The following is a 21,310-nucleotide window of genomic DNA, read 5'->3' on the forward strand; positions in this document are numbered from 1 at the left end:
GTAAACTTGTTGCGAGTGGTACTATTAGAAAGTGTGGTTTTGTTGAAGTAGATGTGGCCTTCCTTGATGAAAGAAGTGTGTCAATGTGTGGGCAGGCTTTGCTGTTTCCTATTCTAAAGATTCACCCAGTGTCTCAGACCACTTTCTGTGGCCTGCAGGTCAAGATATCGGACTCTCAGCTCCCTCTTCAGCACCATGCCTGCCCACATGCACCATGATGACAAAGGACTAAACATCGTAAAATGTAAGCCACCCTAATTAAATGTTTCCCTTTATAAGTGTTGCTGTGGTTATGGTCTCTTCACAGTAATAGAAACTCTAACTAAGACACCAGGGAAATCTCTTTTCTAGGGCCACTGAGATAACTTAGTCAGTGGGAAAAGGCACTTGCTGATGATACATGCCTGATGATCCAAGTTTGGTATCTAGAGCTGGTGTGAAAGTGGAAGGAGAAAACTTACTCGATAAAAGTATATTTTGACCTCCATACACATGCTATGGTATGAACGCACACATGCATACACCACACACATAGGGGTGGGGGGAGGGGAAAGAGGTGGGAGTAGAAAGAGAGAAAGGAACACAGAGAGACAGACAGAGAAAGAAAACAAAAATCAATGGATAATGGAGTGTAGTGGTATATACTAGCAATGGAGGTGGAAGCAGGAGGACCAAGTGTTCAAAGTCATCCTCAAGCTACAGGGAAGCTCAAGGTCAACTAGATTACAGGAGACACTACTGATTGGAGGAGGGAAAAGTCCTCATTTCACACTCGTCAATGATGAGAAGTAGGAAAATTTGATCACTGTTTGCTTACCTGAAAACTTGCCCTCTACCCCAAATATTTATGAAAAGACAAACATCCTGCTTTTCTGAAAACTGATTTTCTATTTGGAAATAGAAGTCATAGTTGATGTGGATGTGAATACTGGACAAAAGGCTTAACCAGGAATGGAAGTGGGGGAAATGAGAAAGGGATATATAGTGGGTTAACAAAAACCAAAGATGTGAAAAAAGGCCTTATGGAAACACATTAATTTGCAAGTTAATTTTTTAAAAATATAATTAATACTAATAGTCCCAAAGGAGGAGTGTTTGAACACACAGAACTCTACATAGGCAAACAATGCTTCACCCAATAGACAGTGGCAAGCATAAAATACCTCTTTACAAGTTACTGGTCAGAGAGACCCCAGAGCCATGCTCTCCTCCACCCCCGCCACAACAAAGGCTATTTTCTTGATTGTCTATCATAGCTATTGCTGAAGACACAACAAAATTTGGTTGATTGATATACAGAAATCGATCTGAAAACAATCTGAAAATTTCCTTCTAGGTAGCTGGCCAAAAGCCACTATGCAGGCTACTAGGGAAGAAACTTCATCAATGCACTTAGCCAGCAGTTGACCCTGACATGCCAGGCAAGACATGACTATGGGTAAAATAAAGTGGCACGGTGGGATAAGCAACTGGTTTTTAATTAAACTTGAGGCCTTCTCCATAGAGGGAATTCATGTTGGGTATCATAAATTTGGTCAAAATCTAGGAGAGGGGAGGTCATGGGCCCTGGAGGGATGAAAAGGACCTATTACTGTCATTTTGCTAACTAGTCATATTATCAAACTATCTTATAAAAATTTATGTTTGTATCCATAGATTAGTGGTACTCTCAATCTCATCAGAGAAGTTTCTTTTTGTGGTGAGCAGAAGTCAATGTAAAGATTCATAAGTAGCTAAAGTACTGAGAATAAGTGACTGTTCTAAATGGTATATCTTTACTAACTCTCCCAGGGTTTAGGTAACATCATGAAAGAAGGAAAGGAAGAATATAAGAGCCACAAGAAGGGAGAACTATGAGCTGTCTTTTGAGATGACATGTTCATTGTACTCAGAAGTGCACAACAGATATGGTCACCTGCACAAGACAGTCACTTAACATTCCAAGATTTATATAGGAGAAGTCGATGAGACTTCTCCCCTATTGAGGAGCTAAAAGCAACTATTGGGTGTTAGGAAGAGGAACTGATTTTTCTTTGAGTGTATAACTATTACTTTTGTTGTATTTTCTATTCAAACCCATAATCCTAGTCTAATCCGGATAAAAAAATTCTCGAAATTGGAAAGTCTTGAAAGAAACAAACCAGTTCTCTTAAAGAGTGAGAGGATCACAATAAGCAAAATAATACTAAGACATCAGAAGGAAATAGACACTGGAGAATGGGAGAAAATGGATAAAAGCAACAAGCTATTCCAGATTGGATACCAAGATAGAAATCAGTCATTAAGAAAAAGAAGAGAGAGAAGACAGAAGGTCCTATATATGTTAACCACGGAACTACTGTCAAATCTTTCATTTTGATAACTTGTTATAGCTATAAAAGATGGCATGGCGGGGCAGTGGTGGCACACGCCTTTAATCCCAGCACTTGGGAGGCAGAGGCAGGCAGATCTTTGTGAGTTCAAGGCCAGTCTGGTCTACAAAAGCTAGTTCCAGGACAGGCTCCAAAACTACAGAGAAACCCTGTCTTGAAAAACAAAACAAAACAAAACTGGCAGCATTCCTGGAGAAATGGTTGATGGGTAACTACACTGCTTTACAACTATGCTATAAATCGAACATTACTGTAAAGTTAAAAACAAAATAAACCCTAGTTATATTAAATTCTAGCTTTTATCACAACTTAATTCTTAATTTTCAAAATCTCCTTCTAAATTTCATTATCTGTGACATGAATGTGCAGCTGAGTGTTAGGCTTAATAAAACCCCACGCAAGGAGCCTAGATCGTTGTGCACACTGTTGTCCCAAGAATGAAGACATTAAAGACGGGGGAACATGGGGCTATGACTAGCTAGCCTATAAAGTGAGATCCTATACAAAAATTAGGTTAAAATTCCTTAGCGAAAGATCAACCTCATGAATGGATTACATAAATATCTCTGCAATTTTTCTTTTATTAAAAAATTTATTTATTTACTTATTATGTATACAATATTCTGTCTGTGTGTATGCCTGCAGGCCAGAAGAGGATACCAGACCTCATTACAGATGGTTGTGAGCCACCATGTGGTTTCCGGGAATTGAACTCAGGACCTTTGGAAGAGCAGGAAATGCTCTTAACCACTGAGCCATCTCTCCAACCCCCCTCTGCAATTTTTCACTTGAGATGATTACCCATATTCTGTGGGGGTAATCTCCTTGGGGGAGACCCTCTTCTCTGTTTCCTGGACACAAACACAAATACGTCTTAGAAGAGCTCTAATTTATTTTTCAACTCTAAAAAAAAATTTCATGTTTCGAAACCAGAACTAAAAGGTGCATGCCCCACTAAGTGAATATCAAGTAACTTAATATGCTTAAGTTAATAATTAACTTAATAATTACTATATTATTTTCAGGAGGAAGGGGACATGACAATGTTGTTTTTTGTTTTTTTTCCCCCCAAAATGAGAGTAATCTTGAGTAAGGAAAACCTTTTTTTTTTATATTTATTTATTTATTATGTATACAATATTCTGTCTGTGTGTATGCCTGCAGGCCAGAAGAGGGCACCAGACCCCATTACAGATGGTTGTGAGCCACCATGTGGTTGCTGGGAATTGAACTCAGGACCTTTGGAAGAGCAGGCAATGCTCTTAACCTCTGAGCCATCTCTCCAGTCCCAAGACCTTTTGCTTGAAGACTTTTTACAAACATCACTAAAAGTGACACTGTCCTTCCATCTGGTGGCAAGTGAGGTAACTGCAGGCTAACTAAACGTTACCTGTTAAAATGATACTGGACAACAAATGCATTTTGGCATTGTATAAAATGCATAAGTTAACATGAACATATTCTTCGTACAAAACTCTCCTATCTACCTAAGAAATTTCTAGCAAAAATAACTGCTTTTTCTCTTCATTGTATTTTTGCTTGATTATTTGTTTTTTGAGGCAGGATTCTTTGTGTAGTTTTGACTGTTCTGGAACTAGTTCTGTAAAGTAGGCTGGCTTTGAAGTCATAGGGACCCGCCTGTTTCTGCCTCCTGAGTGTTGGGATTAAAGGTGTGCAACACCACCACCCAGCTCTTTATTAGATTTTTATCATATGGCACTCCAATTTACTATGTACAGTATCATAATGAGTATATACAATAGATGGTGTTAAAAATGAAGACAATTAACACTTCTCTTTTTAAAAAACATTTATTCATTTATGAGGTGAGAGGGAAAGCACATGCTTAGAGGTCAGAGAGCAACATACAGAAGTCAATTTTCTTTTTCCACCTGTAGGTCTGAGGGATTGCACTTGGCTCTTCCATTTTGGTAGCATGTGTCTTTACCTGCTGAACCATTTCACTGGCTGAGCAATTATCATTTGTATTTCCAAAATATGAATTACCTATACATGTTGGGATCTTTCAAATTCTTTTGTTTAGTCTAAAATTTGTAATTTAACTGCTGCAGACTAGGTTGGCCAAGTGTTTTGAAACACTACAATTCTCCCAGAACAAATGCGGGTGCCAGGTATCCTCAGAGGCCAGAAAACGGTATCAGATCAATAGAGACTAGGATAACAGATGGTTCTGAATAGTCACAAGGGTGTTTGAAATCGAACCCAAGGCCTCTGCAAGAGCCAGTAGTGCTTTTTAACCATTAAGTCATTTCTCTAGCATCAAGTGCTCAATATTTTTAACATTTACAAATGAATGAGAACGTGTAATATTTGTTTTTATATACCTATCTTATTTAAGTTGTATCCTGGCTATTAGTGAGATTTCTAGATCATAGAGTAATTTCTTATGATTTTAAAAATAGATTTATCTTATTTTGCATGTATGCATGTATGTGCACCACATATATGCTTGACGCATTTAGAGGACCAAAGAGGGTGTCAGATACCCTAGAATTGGAGCTACAGGTTGCTGTGAGCCTCCATGTGGGTACTGGGAACCAAACCCGAGTGCCTTGCAGGAGCAATAAGTACTTTTTTAACTGCAGAGCCATCTCTCCCTTCATATATAAGAAGCCTACATAAAGAATGTACTGTACTATACATCAAACTAAGAGGCCTATGGACAGCAAAACAAACTACCAACAGGTCAAGAGGCAAATTACAGAAAGCAAAACTTCTGCAAACCATTTAATAACTATAATACGTAAACTCAATGCAAAAAAATCCAAGTAATCCAATTTTTTTTAAAAAAAAGACATTTTCTAAGAGTAGATATAAAAGGGCCAGTAAGAATATTTAAAACTCAGTAACAAACAATATTCTGAGCATAAATAAGTAACCTGAACATCATTAGAATACAAATAAAACCAGAATGAGTCACTGCCTCATTTCAGTGAGATTTGCTAAATATGGTGACTTATATTTGCTGTTGAGATGAACAGAAACCAAACACTTAGAAGTATGGTTCTACTTACATATGATAAAAATAAATTTTCCTTTACACCTACTACAGGGTTAGGAAAAAAAGAACCAACTTATTAAAGGGCTTTAGTATGAAAAAAAATTAATTCATTAAGCATTCCTGCTAAAGAAGATGAACTGTTCAGAATCTAACTGAACAAAACTAAATCTGCATAAATTTCCATGTTTTTTAAAACCCATTTACTAACCTTAAATTTCTTAAATAAAAGTTAAAATCTAAAATTAAATTGGGTAAACATTAGCATATCCAGTATTACTCTACAAGTAAAAAGATCTGAGAGATGATTAATGATTATAACACAAATTTAACAGTGGCTACCTCTAACACCAGGATCTCAGCTATCCTTCTGACACAATATTAATATAAAGAATATAAAGAACTGATAAAGTTAAACTCAAAATTCAAAGAATCCAGCCAACGAATGAACAACTGAACTGAATCAATACTAAAACAGAGGCATAAACGGTCAACAAATACACAATTTTCCCCATGATTAGCCATCAAGGAAGTAGAAATCAAAAGACTACAAAGGGAGATGGCTCAATGGATAAGGTCCCAAAAACCTACCCGAGCTGGATATTGGAGACCTACATGGGGGAAAGGACTGACTCCTGATTTGACTTTCAAAGGTGCACTTTGGCATGTATGTATATTTGTGCACACATGTACACACATATGACTTCATGCATCCACAAGTAAATTTTTTTTTCTTTTTTACGTAGAGGAAAAAAGACATGGAGATAGAAAAAGGGCTACTTGGGAAGAACTGGGAACAGTGTGAGTGAGACAGGAATGAGACGAGAGGGATGTAACAATATGAAAGCCCATGATAAACAATCCCTAAATCTGTTGCATATTGACAAAGTAAGTGCCTATGGTACATTTTATCTAATTTCAAAAAGTTCATCACCTTATTATAGCAAGTATCATGGACTTAAATTTTTCATTAACTTATTTTCAAGCTACTATTGTATGTAATTTTATACTTTCCTGAAAGTAGAGCAAAGAGAATCCTACCATATTCACACCAGCGTATCATAATAAAGATTTTAAGTCTATCATATAAGGTGACTTACCAGAGTCATTTCGCAGGTAGGAGGACATGGCGGGGATGAGGCAGGACTGACTGAGAAGCTCCAGAAGCACAGAAGGCAGAGCGCTACTGTTCTGTCCTCGGCTCTCATGAGATGTCTGGGCTTCGCCATTTATAGCACCACTCATGGGGTTTATATAACTTGCAAGAACCTAAATTGTTGAAAACATATTGGAGTTCAGTTTCATATACTTCAATGATGTTTTATAATTAGGTATTTAATCTTAGCACATTCAAGACATGTATTTTCTACTTAACCACATTCTGAATAGAAGACCCTATTTTTTCTAACTGAATATAGATTTTTTTTTCTTCATACAATATATTCTGACTATGTACTTTTTATTTTGGGGACAGCTTTTCCCTATGTGGCCCTGGCAAACCTCAAAGTCGGGTTTTCTAACAGGATGCTGGTAGATTTTTCAGTGATCCCGAGTTGAGTTTAGGACTGCAAGCTTGAGGCATCAAACCTGGCTAAAAAGGGACATTTTAGTTTGACTCTTCAGAAGAGAAGGGACTGTTCCGAGTGTTGTTTACATGGCAGGTGAGTCATGTAACTACAAGAGAAGCAACCTGCCTAAGGACAAACACACACTGGTGCTAGTGACTACACGACTGCCAGCAACTCAAACATTACTGATCATTTCCTTTGGCTTTCTTTACCATTTTTAGAGGCTCAAGTAGTTCTTCTGGCCTCTACTTTGCTCTGTAGTTGAGACTGAACTTGACTTCTGACCTTCCTGCCTCCACCTCCTTAGGGCTGGGATTACAAGCATTAATTACCATTCTTTACATTTTAAGTAGTACTGAGGACCAAATCAAGAGGTTCCATGAATGCTAGGCAAACATTACACTGATTTACATTCACAGTCCTTATTGTTGAGTTTTGTTGAATGGATTCACTTTGAGAGTGCTGCAATCTTAGAATTCTGTACTATTATGAGCATACCATCCTCGAACTATGGAAAATAACACTTAAAAAACGACACCAATTTAGGCTACCAACTTCTTGTTTATATGATATAGATGTTCTCTCCAACCTTAAACTTGCTTCATTCTGGAAACAGTATAAAACAATTTAGAAAAAAGAATTGAAAGTGAGCTACGGGTACAATTCAGTGGTTAAGTATATAGTTATACTTATATATAGGTATAAAGTCTTGGGTTCAGTTCCAGCACAGAATGAAACATAAATGCTAATTTTTTAACACAGGAGGGCAGAGACTCTATGATGAGACAAAGGGGTGACTAGCAGGCAGATGGCATCTTGAAGTCACAGGGTAATTGCATCCCCTCACGTTTCTTTCAGGTGAGAAGCTAATTAAGGGGGAAGGTATTTAGAATACAAGCATGGATGAAAGACCATTCTTTAACACATGGCTTTTATAATGTATTTAGAAAAGAAAACAAAAGTGAGCATGAAATAGATAAGAATGCTGGTGAACACCAGTCATGACTAAACTCCAAAGGTGAAGAAAAGGAAGATTTGCAGTTCAAGGACAGCCTAAACTACATGAAACATCTCAACAAAAGAAGAAAAAATGTACTTAAGAATGATTAAGTCATCAATATTTAAAAAACGGACTCAATAAAAAATAATTTAATGATTATCATTGACAGTTTAACAAATTAGCAAACACACCTGCAGAAGACAAGTCACATGCTCCTCTTCTAGCCTCTGTTTGGTTAAGGCTTGTTCTACGTCCCATCCTGATGCTGTGGAACCTGTGCCAAAGCCAGTACCTTTGGCCCAATACAGCTGCTGTTCTTCTGTTGACGTGGGGTTATGAGAATTTGACACCTGTGGCTTTTAGGAAAAACAATATTACTAGTGCTTGGTTTTACTTATCCTTAAAAACTTATCACTGTGACCGTTCAACAATTAACACAACATAAAAAAATCAATCGGGCCATTCATCAAAAAGTTGAAAACCAATTACTGTAGTATTTCTAAGCATACACTCCAATGAAATGAAAATCAGTGCTAATAATAAGTATTTGTGCATACAAGTTCAGAGCATCACTGTTCACCACAATCTAAGACAGATTTCAAATGCCTCTACCAAGATATGAATATATGAACAAATGCAAAGGAATACTATTTAGCTGCAAAAATGAATAATAAAACATGCTATATAAATAAACTATGAAAATATTAAATGCTAAGGGAAAGAAGACCAAAGGGAGAGAGACAAATAGGATTAAAGAAAAGGCAAACAATGTAGGCTCAAAGAATCAACGACTCAAAACCAAATAGAAAACGAAGAAAGAGAAACAATTATAAGTAAGACCATTTTAGGATTCCAGTAAAAAACTACCTCAGGATTTTACCACAACACTAAAACGATGCTTTCAATCAAGAGAGGTAGACTACCTCTATTTCTAGAAGTAACACATCGCAATTGTTTTGTTGTTGAAATTCTGATGGAAACATGTAATAATAACTAAGGAGACCCAATATTAGAAAGAAAAAACAATTCCACATGCTCTCCTCCCTGAAGATGCTGTTTATAATTTATACATTTACTTATGCAAACGAACAGATGTGTGGCTACAATGTGACACATAGAAAGGAGACAAGAAAAGGTAAATTAGTGGTAATGAAAGATGATGGAATGTAAACAAGACACAGGAGTCATAAAAGAAGGAATAAAGTTAATGCTTTTTCTACTTCTAATCCAGTCATGAACTCCCCCCTCCCCCTTTCTCTCTCTCTCTCTCTCTCTCTCTCTCTCTCTGTGTGTGTGTGTGTGTCTGTGTCTGTGTGTATAGTGGTAGTGTTGGTAGGTAAGTGCATAAAAATGTGGTTGAGGGTAAAAGTGTTAAACACTAAACAAAGTTCCATGGCTCAGAATGGTCATTCTAACAGAATACAAGTTCCTAGAAGAGATGCACAGAGTTTGGTTTGGGCAAGTATTTGTCTGAATGGCTATATTAATCTAGCTGTATAATCTTATTTGTGAGTTCATTACAATAAACTGATTTTTATATTTAAAAAATCTGAATAAACGGAGAAAGATAGCTCAGTGGCTAAAGACATTTCTTGATAAGCCTGATAACCTGATTCTGACCTTAAACTATCAAATAATCTACACATACACGCATACACACAAAACATACACATACATACAAGATTACACATATAATTTTTTAAATTAAAAATTTTAAAAATAAATATCAAGTATTAGAAATGAGAATTGTTTAAGACAGAAAAATGACTAATTTAACAACAAACATTAAACATGAGGGTTAATTCTTTATTATCATTTATGTGGGCTGCAAAGATATTAATTTAAATTAAACAGAGCACAATTCCTAAAAGCACTAACAATAAATATTCAAAGGTGATTCACAGAGGATTTATGTGCTTTTGTTGCTTTTAGGAGAGAGGAGAAAAAACAGTGAAAGAAGAGAAGGTGACTTCTGGAGCCAGCCAGGCAATTGCCAGCCAGCTAGACATAGATTAGGACATACAGAGGGAAAGAGAGGTAAAAAGCCCTGAAAAACTATTAGATATAAAGTATTTGTATAAATTGTTATAGATTTATAACAATTTTTAATTGTTTAGCCTTTCAATGGCTAATGAATAAAGCTATTTCAGCCAATGATTAGCAAAGTAAAGCCAGGTGAGAAATCTGAACAGAGATACAGAGAGAGAGTAGGTGAATTAAAAAGATACCATGTAACTCTCGAAGGAGAAAGACACTGAAACGCTGGAACCTTATTGGTAGGCCACAGTCTTGTGGTGATACATAGATTAACAGAAATGGGTTAATTTAAGATGTAAGAGTTAGTTAATAAGAAGCCCGAGCTAACAGGTCAAACAATATTGTAATTAATATAGTTTCTCTGTGACTGTTCGGGTTGGGGTGGCTGGGAACAAAAGAACAGTCTTTGTCTACAGAATGGTGCCCAACATGTTCATGTTACATCTGTCTATGTAAAGATGTGTTACATTTGTTTATGCTGCATTTGTTTAACAATGTAAGGATGTGTTGCTTTGCCTTCCTAAGGCACTTGATTAGTCTAATAGAAAGCTGAACAGCCAATAACTCGGAAGTACAGGAATAGGAGGGGCTGGCGGGCAGAAAGAATAGTAGGAGGAGGAATCTAGGCTTGACAGGAGAGAGAAGAGAGAATGAGGGAAGAAGAGAGGGAGACTCCTGGGGCCAGTCCAGCAGGCAGTTGTCAGTCAGCTAGATAGAGTAGGACATATAGAATGAAAGAAAGGTAAAGAGCCCTGAGGCAAAACATAGATGAAGAGAAACAGGTTAATTTAAGTTGTAAGAGCTAGTGAGACGAGCATAAGGTAAGGCCGAACATTCATAACTAAAAATAAGTCATGATTTGGGAGTTGGTTGGTGGCCAAAAAAAAAAAAAAAAAAAACTGCTACAAACTACAATGTAAAAATCATCAAACCATGCAGAACAAGAATGAGGTCACAAGCTGGAGTGGTGGTGCATGTCTTTACACCCAGTAGAGACAGGTATATCTCTGAGTTTGAGACCAGTATGGTCTACAGAACAAGTTCTATGACATCCGGGTTTACATAGGGAAATCATGTCTCAGAAAATCAAAAGGGGGAAAAAAAAATTAGATCACAACATACAGGTACTGCCTTCATTTCAGCAGAATTCCACTACAGTACTAGCCCTGTTTTACTTTAATAACAACAGATAATGTCTGTATTTTTAGAATTATCAGACACTTACACAGCTTTTAATGAGATGCCCATTCAAGCCCTTTGATCATTTTCCTATTGGATATCTGATGTTGCTCTTTTAAAGCTCTTTAAATGTAGATTTCAGTTCTTTACAGAACTATCCAAAAATAGCTTTTCATTGTGTGATTTGCGTTTGCACTGCAACAATGAAGGGGGATGGACAAGGAATATATGTCACAGCATGCTTGTGGAGGCAAATGTTAAGTTTTTGGAAATGGGTTTTCTCCTCCCACCATGTGGGACCTGGGGATAAAACATCAAGAAGGCAAATTCCTTTACCCCATAGTCATTCCATGAGGTTCTTTCCTTTGTTGAGTTTTTGTTTGTTATTGTTTTTAAAAGTTTGTTTATGGGTTGCTTTATGTTTTGCTTTGTTTTTAGAGATAGGATCTCAGGCTAGCCCAGGCTGGCCAGAACACAAAACAGTCCTCTCCCTCAGTCTCCTAAGCTCTGAATTATAGGCACCATGTTTGCCTTCTAATAGTGTTTTTGATTGAAAACCAAAATATTCTTAAATGGGAGAGAGACTAAAAAGAGGTAAGTCATTTCTTATTAACTGTAAGGTGATAAACACACTAATCACTGTGCTCTGATTATAACATAGTGAGTGTATGAACTGAAATATTACACTATACCAAAAATAAGAACATTCTGCACAAGAAGGTCAGAAGTGAACATAAATTCCTGAGTTGCTGTCCATTTCATTTAGAGACTTGGTCTCTCTATGAGTCTCTGAACACTACGATTAGTTACTGTCAACTCACCCAGCTTATCAAGTGGGTGCTAGGGATGCAATCTCAGGTCTTCAAGCTCACAAAGACTTTACTGCTTAAGGCACCTCCCCAACACTGGAAACAGTAACTGTACACTCATCTCATATGCTATTTTCTAAATCATTCCAGATTTTTATATACATACAACCAAATGAACTTGTGTATGTGTCTGTGGTTTGTTTTTTAAGGAGGGGGCTTACAATAGTATATAAATTACAACTCAAAAATATGAAAGAAAAATAACATTGAAATACCCAGATAAGTGGGAAAGCAGTAACTACCTATTTCTTTCTTTTTATTTTGGTTTTTCAAGACAAGGCTTCTCTGTGAATCTTGGCTGTCCTGGAACTTGTTCTGTGGACCAGGATGACCTTGAGCTCAAGAGATCTGCCTACCTCTGTCTGTTGGATTAAAGGCGTGCACCACCACTGCCTGGTTACTATCCACTTCTTAAACTGGTGGGTTAATCTGATTTTTCTGAGGAGGCTAGCAGGGAATCCCATAGTAATCATAAAATGACTCCAAGTTCTGAAGTGACACTTCATACTCTAAACAGTTAAGTTTAGTTTTTCCTAACATAAAGTAGCAGTTTTCAACCTGTAGGTCATGACCTCTGCAGGAGTCAAACACCCTTTCACAGGGGTCACCTAAAATCACAGGAAAAAGGAAGTATTTACATTACAATTAATAACAGCAGTAAGATTACAGATATGGAATAGTAACAAAACACATGAAGAGCTGTATTGAAGGGTGACAGTGTTAGGAAGGTTGAAAACAAATGACTAAAAGTATGGGAATGAAACCTACCTCAGTTTGGTTAAGGCTAGAGTTTGGAACTCGTGGAGCATGATGGCTCAGAGCTGAGAGACAGACAAGAATTAGGTGCAATGCTCCAATTTCCAGTGCCATCCGCCGCAGAAGCACACCATCATCGGTTGTCAAGGGAGTAGCACTAAACAAGCTGCGAAGAACGTGGAAAGGAAGAGTTGGAAGCACGTTGGCTGATGGAGATTGCAGAATGTGGCCTGTTAAAGAGAAGAGGACTAAAGTTAAAAACATTTGAAAATAATAAGTAGGTCAAAAATAATAATGACAAAGTAAGGTTTCACCACTAGATTGATTATAAAGCAGGCTGAATGTGAGATAGAATACAATTATCTTTATAACAGTATCAAGAACATCTCTATAAGACATAGTGCATACAAACTCTCTAAATTTACACATCTGAGTAACAGCTATCAATGACAACAGATACTATTAATTAGAATGCGAAATAAAATCTAACCATTAAAAAAGAAATTTCTACTTTATTTCTCTATGTAGCCCAGGCTAGTCTCCAACTCACAAAGAGTCAATCAACTCTTTCTCCCCATAGCTCCCCAATGCTGGGACTAAAAGTATGTACCAAAGAAATTTCTTACAACCATCAGAAAGTAACTGCCAGCCTTTAAAGTGGTTCTGAATGAACAAACGACAAACAAGTAAAAATACTTTAATTTGTACAATAGTTTTGTGCTGCTTTAATCAGAAAGAAGTAGTAAACACAAGCGATAAAGCACTATAGGCACAGTGTATGAATACTGGGGAAAAAGGGCCACAATCACATACTGCAACAATTATTCTTTGCACTTAATGTGTGCAATTTAAAGTGGCATAAAGTCTGTTTCCCCTTTGCTGTTTATGATCAGTGGTGGAACAGTCTTTGAAAGAACAATTAAGAGTAACCCAAATTAAAATCTACTTTCCTATATTACCTTAACTGTGATCAGCCAATCTTTCATTATTTTGATATCAAATATGAACAATCGTTATAGTTTTGTGTTTATTATAGCTTTATCATACAATACACAATTCTTTTAATTCTCTTCTCTGTGTTTAAAATACTGCTACAAATTTATGCCTTTTGTTTTTCATTTCCTTGTTTTGTTTCTATGGTGCTGAGGACTAGATTTGCTGCAAACACTAATCCAATACCTCACCAAATTAATTTTCTTGGGAGTGGGTGTTTTTCAGATGCCATTGCTCTGCTTAATAATGCTTAATAAATCATCATTGGTATTCAGAATAAAACCTATGCTTTTCCATAACTTGTTACCTAACCACTTTTCTTTCTTTTTTTAGTTTTTGTTTTTCGAGACAGGGTTTCTCTGTATAGCTTTGGAGTTTGTCCTGGAACTCACTAGGGAGCCAAGACTGGTCTCAAACTCAAAAGAGATCAGACTGACTCTGTCTTTAGAGTACTGGGATTAAAAGTGTGACCTATCACCGCCTAGCACAACTTTTTTTAAAGAACACACGTTCATAGTTTCTTCACACAGACTCTCACGTGGTTCAGGCTGTTACTGAACTCAGTACATAGCCAAGGGTAGTTTTGAAATACTGATCCTTCTACCATAGAACTCTTGAGGCTGGGATTGCAAGCAAGTGCCATCATTACTAAACTGTGCCTTTTATGCAGATTTTAATCGGCAAACTCTTCCCTTTCCATATACACTGTCATTCTGAAATCATCACCCCAAACTAAGTTTTGTTTATATTTTAGAGCACCAATAAAAACTGCTATACAACTTTTCACACTTATACTTTGTAAAGAAATAGACTCAACTCACATCTCTGAGGTGCCAGTAATACTCAGCTCAAATCCTTCTCTAATTTGTCTGAGTCAATATGCTCTCATACTTTCCACTACAATGACTAGAAGACAGTCCTACTTCCTGATCACATTACTCAGTGCATCTGCGAGTACTCAGAATACAATTTATAAAATGAACATGAAAAGTTTTTTTAGGATTTATTATGTTTAATACTAGTAAACAATGTTATTATAAAATAAATAAATGGGTAAGGACAGACAATAATCTGAACAAATTTACCTAGTTATTTGTGTATGTGTTGAGAAATTTAATTAGTAACTCTAAACACTTACTGCCTTCTCCATCATCTGTAACTCCCAATACCAATCGAAGAAGGCACTGGGCATGTTTTCTCTCTTTCAGGAGCACTTCAGCATACCCCGGAAGACGAAGAAATAATCCAAAAGCAGCCAAAGAATGGGCAGGTATGGGAGAAGTGGCTTGCACTGCTGACTTGACAGGTGGAGGCTCAGCTGCAATAGTTTCTGGAGCTTCATAAACTAGTTCGCCTGATTGTTCTATGGTCACCCACTCAAACTGATCACTATCTTTTGGTTTTTCTTGAGTAGTAGATGCCACCACTGGAGCACTCACCTAAAGAAAAGAGAAACAGCTAGTTATTTCCACTTTTCAATACTGGGTTCAAACACAAGACTCAAATGACCTCTTAAACCTATAGGAACATAAAAACTTAAAGGATATATTCTGAAACAAGGTAACAAATACCAAGAAGAGTATGACATCATGAGCACAGCAGTATCTATCAAGTGCGTCTCTATTAGAACTGCATCTTCCTATTTATAATAGTGAAATAGCTACAGATTCTTCAAAATTATGTTAAAAATCTTGCACTTCAAACTGATTCACTCATTTCTAGTATTTTTTGTTAATGAATTTATTTGTTTAATTTTATATATAATTCTGGCTGGCCTGGAACTCAAGAGATCCACCTATCTCTACTTCCAGAGTGCTGGTATTAAAGCCACCAGATCCAGACCCTTTTAAAGAGTATATTTACATGTGTGACTGTCGGTGTGAATGAATTCTGTGCATATCAGTGCCCTTAGAAGCTACAAGAATATGCCATGTACCTTGAAGACGGAGTCATTTGTTGAGTCACCTAATATGGATGCCAGGAACTTAACAAATCCTCTGAAGACCAGTAAGTTCTATTAACTACTGAACCATCTTTCTAACACCAGTGCTAGCCTTTAAAAAAGTTCACCAAGACTCTTTTCTTTGTAACAAATAAAGATCACTACAAAAAGTAGCAATCCATCAAAATGCAGAGATGTGGAGCTCAATCACAAAGGATATACCTAGAATACGCACTCATACCTAACGCTCAGGAAACACTGTGGAAGAGTGGGAAGAACGATTACAAAAGCCAGAGTATTAGGGAGTTTGCTGTGAGATAGTGTCTCCTAGTAATGTCAGATGCAACAACCATAACACGTCTCCAATATGACTGCCCAAATTAAAGTTGAATAAAGACAACACCCACAGAAATGACAAAAATGGGCAGGGGAAGAAAGCCTATGAAGTCTCAACCTGACACACACACACACACAAAACTATAGTCAATAATATTAAGAGAGGAAGAAATAGTCTTCCCCAGGGAAGAGTACAACAATTGGTTATCTAACACTAAATGGTCAGCAATGAAAACAAGCAAACAACACTCTACAGACTGAGAAGCTATTATTTATGTATTCAAGAATATATATGCATGCACATAATAACAATGAATGAAAAAGGCCATGAATTTGGAACAGAGCAAGGGGGAGTATATAGGAGAGTTTGGGGGAAGAAAAAGGAAGGGGAAAGGATGAAATATATTACAATCTCAAAAACAAAACAAGCAAACAGTTCCTTGAAACCACAGTTACAGTGGTTAGCAATGATGACTTCCTAATTCTGTCATTCTTCTACATTATCTAGTGCTGGAATATTGGGAAAATAGTCCTTTCTTCCCAACTACTCATGGAGGATCATCAGTGTGTATTCTAATTTTATTTTATAAGTTACATTAGTCTATTATTTATTCTTATGACCTAGTGTAAACAGATTTGGTATCTAGATCTCCTTTCAAGCAGTCTTCTACATAATTTCAACACTGTGTGCATTACTCTTTGAGAATCTCCCCCACTTCCTAGTACAATATGACATTCCAAGCTTTCAGAACATTTCTTGGTCCAATCCTTGAACTTCATGGAGGCAAAATTTCTTATACCAGAGACCAATATTGTTAGGGGGAGTCGGATTCCAGGCACGATCTACAAATAAACCTAAGAAATCCATTTACACACAGGTTTGTATATATGAGTTTCCATAATGACATAATAGATATTCTTAGTTCTTTAAAACATAAGAGCCATAAAAGAAACAAGGAACTATTATAAAGTTGACCGTAGAGAAAAGACAACACAATGCAATATACATTTTAGAACTAGACCCAAGACCAGTAGTGCAATCCTTTAATCCTCAATGTCAGGGTGATTCCCAACCATAAAATTATTGTGTGGCTACTTTCTAACTGTAATTTTGCTATTATTATGATTCATAACGTAAGTATTTAATATACTTGATATCTGATGTGGGGTCATGACCCACAGGTTGAGAATCACTACCCTAGACCATCATTTCAAACCTTGCATAATGAAAAGTGGGTTTTGTTTCTTTCTTGAGAAAAGGTCTTGCTATCTGTAGCCAAAAATGACCTCAAACTGGTAATTCTGCCCAAGCCTTCCAAGTGCTGAAATTACAGGTGTATGCCAAGATACCCACCAGATTTTCCCCTTTGTCCATAAAGAACATTATAGAGACAACTGACAAAATTGTCCATTAATATAACAAGAACATGAGAAGCAGAAATACATGGATGACAACAGCAAGAATGAACACTGACACGGGCTGAATTAATGATTTAAAACCATCTAAAGAGAAATGGCACCTAAGACAAAAGTAAAAGTTAAACAAGGCACAAATGAGTAGTATGCTATTATTTTACTATGTTGTTTATCATAGTAAACACAGCCAATATCAAATCTAAGCCACATATAGAAATGAGAGTGTGATGACCATAACATTAACATAAAGGGCATACTTTAATGGAGGTCTTTATTCCCAGCTGATCTTTAAACATTCTATATAAGCCCTCTGTGATTTATCTAGTGCTCAAAAACTATAAGGTCATGAACATTTCAATGTTGAGGTAACTAACTTAAAAATATACAACCACTATGCATACACAATGCACCATGGTAGGAAGCTTGGCTTACCTGCTGAATTACTTCTGGATAGAGCATGGGCAACCTTTCTGCAATAAGAGCCAATCCACCCATTCCTGCAAAAACCTGCAATGGTGACTGAATGGGACACGTTTCCAGCAAAGATTCATCTAGTACTCCATCCATACACTCATCACTTGGAGTAAGAGCCTCATCTTCTGGACAGCTACCAATTAACTCTCCATGATCTATATAACACATTACACAAAAACTTAGTATGTCAGAAAGAACCTGTGCACATATACAACATGCTTTCATTTATGCAAACATAAAAAGAAAGAACAGGAATGACGAGATGCTCAGTGGGTAGAAGCAGTATTTGCTGTGTAAGCCTGAGTTAAATGACAGGAATTCACAGTGGAAGGAGACATGGTTCCCAAAAGTTGAACTCTGACCACCACATTTGTGCTGTGGCACACACGTGTACACACACTCTGATAATAAGTAATCTTTGAAGGAAAAATAACATAAAAGAACAAAACCCATCAAGTTATAACCCCAATTTTTAATTTACATGGCTACAGCAATCTGTAATTGCAATTCCAGAGGAATGGACTCCTTTCTCTGATCTCCCTGGGTATTAGGCACACAGGCAGTGCATATACATATAGACTGACAAAAAATTCATACACATAAAGTGGGGGATGGAGAGATGGCTCAGAGGTTAAGAGCACTGGCTCCTCTTCCAGTGGTCCTGAGTTCAATTCCAAGCAACCATATGTTGGCTCTCAGCCATCTGTAATAAGATCTGGTTCTCTCTTCTGATGTGCTAGCATACATGCAGGCAAAATACTGCATACATGATAAATAAATAAATCTTTTAAAGAGATTTAAATTAAGAAGTTAAAGAAAATGCTGAGACAGCTAAGAAAGTTACAAATAATCCTGCTGAAGATTTGATAAAAGAAAATATACTAAGGTTTACTAAGTAATATAAATAGCCTGTAACTATTGTAACTAAAGAACTGAACTTTAATCACGAGAAAAATACAAAGTTTAAATGTGATCAAATGCTCACACTGTGAAATAAATTATTTACGGAGCATTTGGGCAGTGAAAAATTAGAATCAGCACTCATTAAAGAGTGCAGCTACATGTACTTTGTTCTATTCATCTATACAGAAGTAACATATTTAAAGCATGCACATGCAAAACTATTTAATGGACTCTACAGGTAAAACAGAATAAAATGCATGATCCCCTTTAAACACATAAAAAATCTTTATGAGCAACGAAAGCAGTTCAATATAAATGGCCAGTAAAGTATGAATTTACAAATTGGGGATATAACTTGACAATAAAATGGCAAAAATGTAATTCTCAAAAAAAAAAGTTAGAAAAAAAACCTTATATACATGTCTGAAATAATGACCTAAGATGAATTAAGTTTCCAAATGAAACAGTTGTTTTCAATAATTTACAAATAAATCAAATCACCAACAAAAAGATCTGCTTTTCCTGGGATTAAAGGCATGTGCTACTACTGCCTGGCTGACTGTACATTTTGAGGAAGGGTTTCACTTTAAATCCTGGAGCTCGACCAGTTAGAGTAGGTGGGCTGGCTGGTGAATCTTAGGGGTATTCTTGTCCCTGCCTCCCAGCACTGGGATGACAAGCAGAAGCCACCACAGTCAACTTTTTTATGAGAATGCTGGAGATCAAACTTGGATCTTCATGACTGCACAGCAAGTCCTTTACTGACTGAGCCGTATTGCCACCACTGGACTGCAAGTTTTAAAGGAGTACCATGTACATACCTTTTTCAGGGTGTAGTCTTTTAAAGGAATCTGTTTTGGACAAACTTGGGTCTGTAATAACTTTTGATCCCAACTTAACAGTAAGGTCTATTGAACGGTAACCTTGAGGAAGTTTTCGGTCATAGAGAAGAGTTAAAAGCTGGGCAAGCGTCATTTCAGCTGGCAATGGCTGACCTAAAAATGATGTAACTAAGTTAAAACAAAATTCTAAGAGGAAAACATTTTTACTTGGCTTGACTTCCTTAATTAACTAATTATTTTACTAAATCATGGACAAAAGTTTGACAAATATACCAATTTCAAAAGTTTAAAATTACCAGAAAAGAAAAATCTATAGAATACCAAGGTCAAACCACAAGTGAAAGATCAGATATTCTAAAAGCTAACATCTGCAAATATATTCATAGGTGGCTTAGATAACGAATACTTTAAGATCATGTAACTGCAACTATTATCTCTAGCTAACAATAATATATTAAACATGGGCAAACAAGTTTATAACAAAATTTTATGTAGAAAGAGACATAGTAAATAACCCACCACTTGACCTCTGCTATGAACTTAGGGTGTGAAGTTAGGAAAGAACATCATTCAGTGTTAGCTGGCAATAAGAGTATGGCACAGACAAAAATGTATATTACATTAACAGAAAGTTAATGATCAAAGTATTGATCAAAAAATTTTATCTGGGAAGAATATGTTAATTACCAATGCCCTATGGTGGAATTCTCAGCTACAATTATACCTATAAAGTCTGTCTGTAGTAACTTCTTCATCTCACACTCTATGCTCATAGCAAAAGTAAGGAGATAAAGAGGGGGGGAATAACTTTGTGACACTGAAACAGACATTGAAAAGGCTACTCTTTGTGGGTTTGTTTTACCTAAAAGAAATCATGTAGAAAAATCCTCAATACTCATTTAAATCCCCCAAAGCAACAGACCAGAACATAATTTGTGCAGTTATAAGTCTCAGAATCTGCTCTGCTGTTTACTCGTCATAAACGTTACCTGCAAGGAGTCTGTGAAACAAGTGAAACACTGGGACAGTGATTATTTTGTTAGCGGTGTCTGCGCTTGAGGAAGTACTTCCTATTTTATCAGGAATTGCTCTTCCCCTCCTGGATGGTGGACGAGGTGGTGTAGCAGACACAGCACGTTTAGACTGCGATTTCAACCCTTAAACACAATAATTGGTTAGGTTTTTTTATTTTTTGTAGTTAGAATATATAGTATAAATTTCTAAAATGTTTTAATAAAAATAGGCATTCCTAACTAATACCAAATCATTAATCCAGATCTAACTCCCAATTCTATATGACCGGCATGACATGCTGTTATTTGGCATTTCATATAGAAATGCCAAGAAAATAATAATGATATAAGATGCTATCAACAATTAGATACAAATGGCAATTCAAGCAAAATAGTACTTTTGGAGTCCACATGTTGATTTTTATGATAGGGAAGGCAAATAAACCAGTATCATAATCAAGGAGCAGTCTAAGCTTATTCTCATGCTCTCTCTCTCTCTCTCTCCTCATCCCTCCCCTTCAGTTCACTTTACATTTTTTAACAGAGCCTTATTTGAACTAAAAGCATCTCAATTCCGTGAAAGACAGAACC

General features: G+C 36.5%; 1 protein-coding gene across 1 annotated transcript in view; it reads right to left on the minus strand.

Moving 5' to 3' along the window:
* Positions 1 to 21,310, minus strand: part of Birc6 (baculoviral IAP repeat containing 6) — a 165,825-nt gene that overhangs the window by 32,956 nt on the left and 111,559 nt on the right. The window contains exons 45-51 of the mRNA XM_087907561.1: positions 20,696 to 20,863; positions 19,686 to 19,859; positions 17,920 to 18,116; positions 14,932 to 15,232; positions 12,813 to 13,030; positions 8,151 to 8,315; positions 6,492 to 6,660 (exon numbers count right to left, since the gene is read on the minus strand). Of these exons, the coding sequence (XP_087763687.1) occupies positions 6,492 to 6,660; positions 8,151 to 8,315; positions 12,813 to 13,030; positions 14,932 to 15,232; positions 17,920 to 18,116; positions 19,686 to 19,859; positions 20,696 to 20,863 (1,392 nt within the window). The remainder of the gene's footprint in view (positions 1 to 6,491; positions 6,661 to 8,150; positions 8,316 to 12,812; positions 13,031 to 14,931; positions 15,233 to 17,919; positions 18,117 to 19,685; positions 19,860 to 20,695; positions 20,864 to 21,310) is intronic.

This window comes from Myodes glareolus, chromosome 6 (assembly GCF_982192425.1).
Source record: "Myodes glareolus chromosome 6, mMyoGla1.1, whole genome shotgun sequence".
NCBI lineage: Eukaryota > Metazoa > Chordata > Mammalia > Rodentia > Cricetidae > Myodes > Myodes glareolus.